This window comes from Otolemur garnettii, unplaced genomic scaffold, assembly GCF_000181295.1.
Source record: "Otolemur garnettii isolate 467f Iridium unplaced genomic scaffold, OtoGar3 scaffold00008, whole genome shotgun sequence".
Taxonomy (NCBI): Eukaryota; Metazoa; Chordata; class Mammalia; order Primates; family Galagidae; genus Otolemur; species Otolemur garnettii.
Window position 1 is genome coordinate 16,194,451 of NW_003852403.1, and position 5,217 is coordinate 16,199,667.

The window sequence follows — 5,217 nt, forward strand, 5'->3', positions numbered from 1 at the left end:
AAAAAAAAGGACAATTGGGCTTTCAGCATTTTTGAGAAGACAGGATTTAACCAGGTCATGCTTCATTAAGGGCTTCCTGCTCACCCTGAGTCCGTTTGTGACTAATTGGTTGGCACAGCCACACACAGATGGAGAAAATTTGACACAAGGGACGTGACCCAAGTAATTGGAGTTGGGAAAGTGCGGGATGCCCTACATGGGAACCGGACTTAACCCTTTCTTACCCCGAAGCATCTCAAACAGTGCCCCTAAAGTCACTGATGGTTTTTGTTCAGCCTGAAGTAATGGTTTTCCCCTTGTATTTGTCTTAAGTTATGGTTCTGAGGCCCTGTTGGGGTCATTTGTGAGCTGCTAGAAGTTCAGCTGCTTTGGGCAGCTGCTCCTCTTCCAGTAAGTTAGTCAGGACAGAAAGCATGTCAACTCTGCAACAAACTCTTCTTTACTACTTGTGTCTCCCACAGCACCTGGCACAGTAGCTAGAAGGGAATAGTGAAACGTAATTTGGGATTTTAAAAAAAGCTACATTTTCCATCCAAGTAAGTGATGTGGGGCATATGAACCAGGGACACACAAGTCACTAAGAGAGGGTTCTTGTGTTGCAGAAAACCAAGTCCACTTTTGGACAGACACACAAACCATACCAGTGGGTATCTTCTAAGCAAGAAAGCCAGTGAGCAGGAAGAGGGAATCAAAACTTTTAACTCAGAGCCATTGAATTACAGAATGTGGGAGCTGGAAGGAGCCTTAGAGATCATTTAGTCCAAAGGTCTCATATTATGAATTGAGTCATAAAAAGTTTCTACGCTTGGACCTAGTTCACTTCCGGGAATCTGTTCCCAGGAAATAATCCTAAATTCAGAGAACAATGCAAGTGAATTGAAAGGTGGCCCAAGGTCACCATACATAGGAAAATGAACAAATTCCTGTTATATTTTATAGTTTAATATTTTTATACTTATATATCAACACATAGAGGGCTATTTTGCAAATATTTTGTAAAATTTTGTGATGAATATTTTGTAAATATAGGTACATTTAGCTTCAATTTCCCACTTTCTCTATATATGTATGTTTGGCGACCTTTGGGACACCCTATAAATATCTACCAGTGTTTATCATGACGATATTAATTATTAGAAAATGTTTTTGAAAGTATTCAAATGTCTCACAAGAGGGTAACGAGTAAATAAATTATAGCATATCTCCTTTACTAAAAATTAGGAAGATAATGAAATTATAAAGGAGGAAGGTACACACGTAGTTATTATATAACAATAAATGAAGATACTGAACCGTAAGTACATTATAAATATAACTGTAAAAACATACGCCATGAAGAAAGAAAAAACTATAAAGGCTTCCACACAGCAAATACGAAAGTGTTTATGATTAAAGGTAAATTAAAAGTGGAATTAAAGGTAACATTTCCACTTTTTGATGTACTAAACTGTATATAAAAAATACACATTAAAAACCTAACCCGTTCTTTTTTTATGAATAAACAATCTGAAGGTCAATGACCAAACCAGCCCAGTGTTATCAATAGGTCAAATAATGTCAATATATTGAATAGGAAAAGAAGCTGTCCGAGTGACTTCTGTTTTCTTCCTTTCTTTTTATTTTTGTTTTAATGTTAATAGGAGGAGATTTAAAAGAAAAAAAAATTCCAGAGTCTGAATAACAGCCCTTGTAGGCAAACATGGCCCAGGATCTTGACAACCCGAGAGGCAGGAAACTATGAAGGGGGCTGATGCCCTGACCACAGAGAGAGAGAGAGAGAGAGAGAGAGAGCTGTGCTTTTTGACCAGGTGTGTTTTCACCAAGGAATCAGAATCGTGACTCAGCCCAGAACCATAAACCAGCTTCCCACACCACCCCTGTCCTGCTAAGTCACTTGCTTAAGGTAGCTACAAAGTGATCCCAACTTTGTTGTCCCCCTGGGGTAGAGGGAAGTCAACTCTAGGCACTGACAAAGGCTGACTCTCCTTCCAGAAAGACCTGGAACTGCATTTCCAGATCAAAGGGGCCTCAACAAGCCTGCCCTGGGTACAACAAAGGTTAACCACCTCAAAGGGGCCCAAGGAAGTGAAATGGATTTAAAAGAGCAAAGGTTCACAGTTCCAAAGACTCTCCTGTGGGGGTGCAGGTTGCATCTTTCCTAAGCAGGTAATAACAGGAAATGGATTCTTAAGCAATGTTGTACAGGACTCTTTCACCTCCTTAAGTAGCCAGTAGAGGTCTCTGTGAATCCAATCAAGTGAAAATTAAGACAGGTTCAATCTGACTGATTTATAATAAATACTTTAAAATTTGCTGTAACCTCTAACCCAGTTCTCTAATGAACAGAATTTAGCTGGCGTTTATCCCACCAAGCTCATGAAGGCTGTAAAGGGCCATACTTCCTCCCTCTCTCATTCTGAAAAGCAGGAAGGCATCTGGCACAATGGGGAACAATGTTGGAGGAGGCATCAGCTGACTTGGGCAACTTGGGTTTAATTTTCATTCCACTTTAAATATCAGGTGACTTGCTAAGTCTGCCTGCTGAGAAATTTCTGCTATCTGTAAATTGAGAGATGGCTGCTTGCTCAGAGCCTGACAGTGAGTGGCCAGAGGAGCACACTGGAGTCATTTCCGCTGCCTGGAGAGGATCTGATTTTCCCCAGTTGACCCTGGGTCACCTTCAGCCGGCCCACCTTAGAATAAATTTTATAGACAAGTTCCTTGAGCAAAGTGACAAAATAATGCACACCATCAATAGCAGAGTGTTGGCAAACAGCAGGTGCTAATAATGAATCTTCCAACTGTGGGACATTACAACTCACATAGCTCTTGGTGCCCCATTCATAAGCTTTCAAATACATGAATCATCAGATCTGCATGAAAGTTCTTTAACCTTTTTTAAAAATGACTTTCTCCTCCTTCCATCAAACACAATCCTCTTTAGGCTTTCTGACACTCTCCTCATCCCCTTCCTTCTCAGATACCTGCCAAGAAGTTCTGAGTAAAATGTAAGGTTCGGGACAGGAATGTGGCGACCCGCATTGTGGGAGCGTTTCTTTCTCTTCTCACTCTGTGAGTTTTTACTAGTCATGTGCTCCCAGTATCTTTTCTAACAAGCCCTCTTTTATCCTTTCAGAGGTAGACAGGGAATCAGTCAGATCTGCCAGTGAAGAGTGAAGGAGGAGTCTCTCAGCTTTGCAAGTCCTTACCTTCTTGATCTGATCCTCCTTCAGCTTGGTGAAGTAAAATGCCACCAAGTGCACTGCGAACATTTTCCCCCAGTTAGGTCTCCCCTGAGACGGGCAGAGATTTCTGTGCAGTGTTTCCCCCACACCTCCGGAGGACCGCGCACTTCCAGCTCAGGCTAGGAGGCCTGCGGGGAGCTAGGTGTTCCCACGAAATACTTCCAGCCCGCTGGGTTCAATGATTAAACTTTGCCCCCTCTCTCTCTGGTCCCTCCCTCCGGCTCACACTTGGCTGTCTAAAGGGAGGCTCTGGATGGTAGCTGAGGGTTGGCGGAGAGAGAGGCAGGGAACTGATGGGTCGCTTGACTATTTGAGAATCAGGTGCCACAAAATCTCATTGCTAAGCAACACTCTCACGCCAGTGCCCCACCACACCCGCTCAGCTGAGGAAAAGCTTCGGAGAAGTTGGGCACTGAACAAAGCCAACTTTCAACAAGGCGAGCTGCTCTGCAAATCTCCAGTCCCAGGCTTTTCTCTCTCCTCTTTTCCTCCTCAACCTAATGGCATAACTTTGTGACTCTCTGCTTGTCTAAAGCACTGTCTTAATTAAGGGTAAACATTGCCCTGGTCAGGGATATTTCAAGAATGCTGTGCATGCCCCTCTGTTAAATTTGGCTGGCTTAACCAAAAACAAACAAACAAAAAATGTGGAGGCAAGTTCTTCCATTTGTGACACCCTTGCTCTCTTAGCTAACAGCCTATAGTTAATGGAAAACAACCCATAAAGGTTTATCTATTCACAATGTTCACAGTGTTAGGCCAGACAACCTTTATTTCGCAGGTAGTGATTCAGAAAAAAAATATGTATGAAAAAGAATGAAGTCACCAGTACTCATTGGGAATCTGCTGCTGGAGAGAAAAAATGCAGTTACAGCTGAAAAATGTCTCATGCCACTGAGGTATTTGGTTCACTCATTTACCTCACACATTATTTGTGAGATGAGGACCTCAAAAGCGACCAATCTATGGGTACAATAACCTTGCTGTATTCCCACAGTCATTGGCTGGCCAATGAAATCTCCAACGGTGTTAACAACCGCAGCTAATGTGGATGGAGCGCTTAGCATTCCCATTTTATAGATGAGAAAACTGAGGTCCAGAAAGGTTAAGTGACTTACTCAAAATCACAAAGTTTATAAATTGGGTGACAATGAATCAATCCTAGGAGCTTGATTCCAGGGCCCAGCTCCTAACCATTCAACAATATTGGCTTTTAAACTGTTCTCTCTTCACATAGCAGATATTCCACTGATAACTATCAGTAGTAGCAGCATTCTATTGGTTTGTCATGAATATTAACTATACACTGACTACACACTTAGAAACTAAATACAGACCTATCACTTCCCAGTAGGGGTGAAAAGGCTAGTGAAGAAATTTCTGACCATAATGACCCAAATACTAATCCAGTGTCCCCTAAAATTACAACTGACCAGATGTATCAAAGTTCCGCCAGGCACCCCAGTGTTTCTCACTCCCTCATGGTACTTGCTCTTCAATACCAGGGGCCTCTAAAAGAAAAGGTGTTTTCCTGGCTAGTTTAACAGGCACTTGCTTTTATACTACACAATCTCATTAATCAAAACAATTAGCGAATGACTGTCTGGCAAGGGGACCTTCAACAGCTGCCTCTTCAGAAGCCACTGGTTCTCCATTCAGTGCTCTCTACCCATCTGTCACATGGACGAGCTGTCAGGAGTCCAGTGTCAGCCCACAGAGCAGGGAATGTGAGAGTAAATTACTCCAGATACTTTTCTCAGATTGATATAAAACTGTCTTCCTAATTGAGAACCTGATCCTCTTCAGTCTGTTTAGCCCTCAGACTATGACTTTTAGCTCCTTTGCTTTATTACACAAGCAAAGGTTAACCTTTTGGTCCCCAAACCAGGTAGAATTCAGTTGCCAAATCCAGAATTGTTGGTCTTCCAAAATAGGCATGCTAGGCCCTAGCCTACATCCTGGGGTAGGGCTC

General features: G+C 42.4%; 1 protein-coding gene across 2 annotated transcripts in view; it reads right to left on the reverse strand.

The window, feature by feature from the left end:
• HKDC1 (hexokinase domain containing 1) overlaps positions 1 to 3,402 on the reverse strand; it is a 75,374-nt gene extending 71,972 nt beyond the window's left edge. Inside the window, exon 1 of one of the 2 annotated variants that reach the window (XM_012801324.1) lies at positions 3,210 to 3,402. In XM_012801324.1, the coding sequence (XP_012656778.1) occupies positions 3,210 to 3,272 (63 nt within the window). In that variant the 5' untranslated portion in view covers positions 3,273 to 3,402. The remainder of the gene's footprint in view (positions 1 to 3,209) is intronic. The other variant, XM_023509568.1, reaches the window with a different exon arrangement.
• Between the last annotated feature and the right edge of the window lie 1,815 nt (positions 3,403 to 5,217).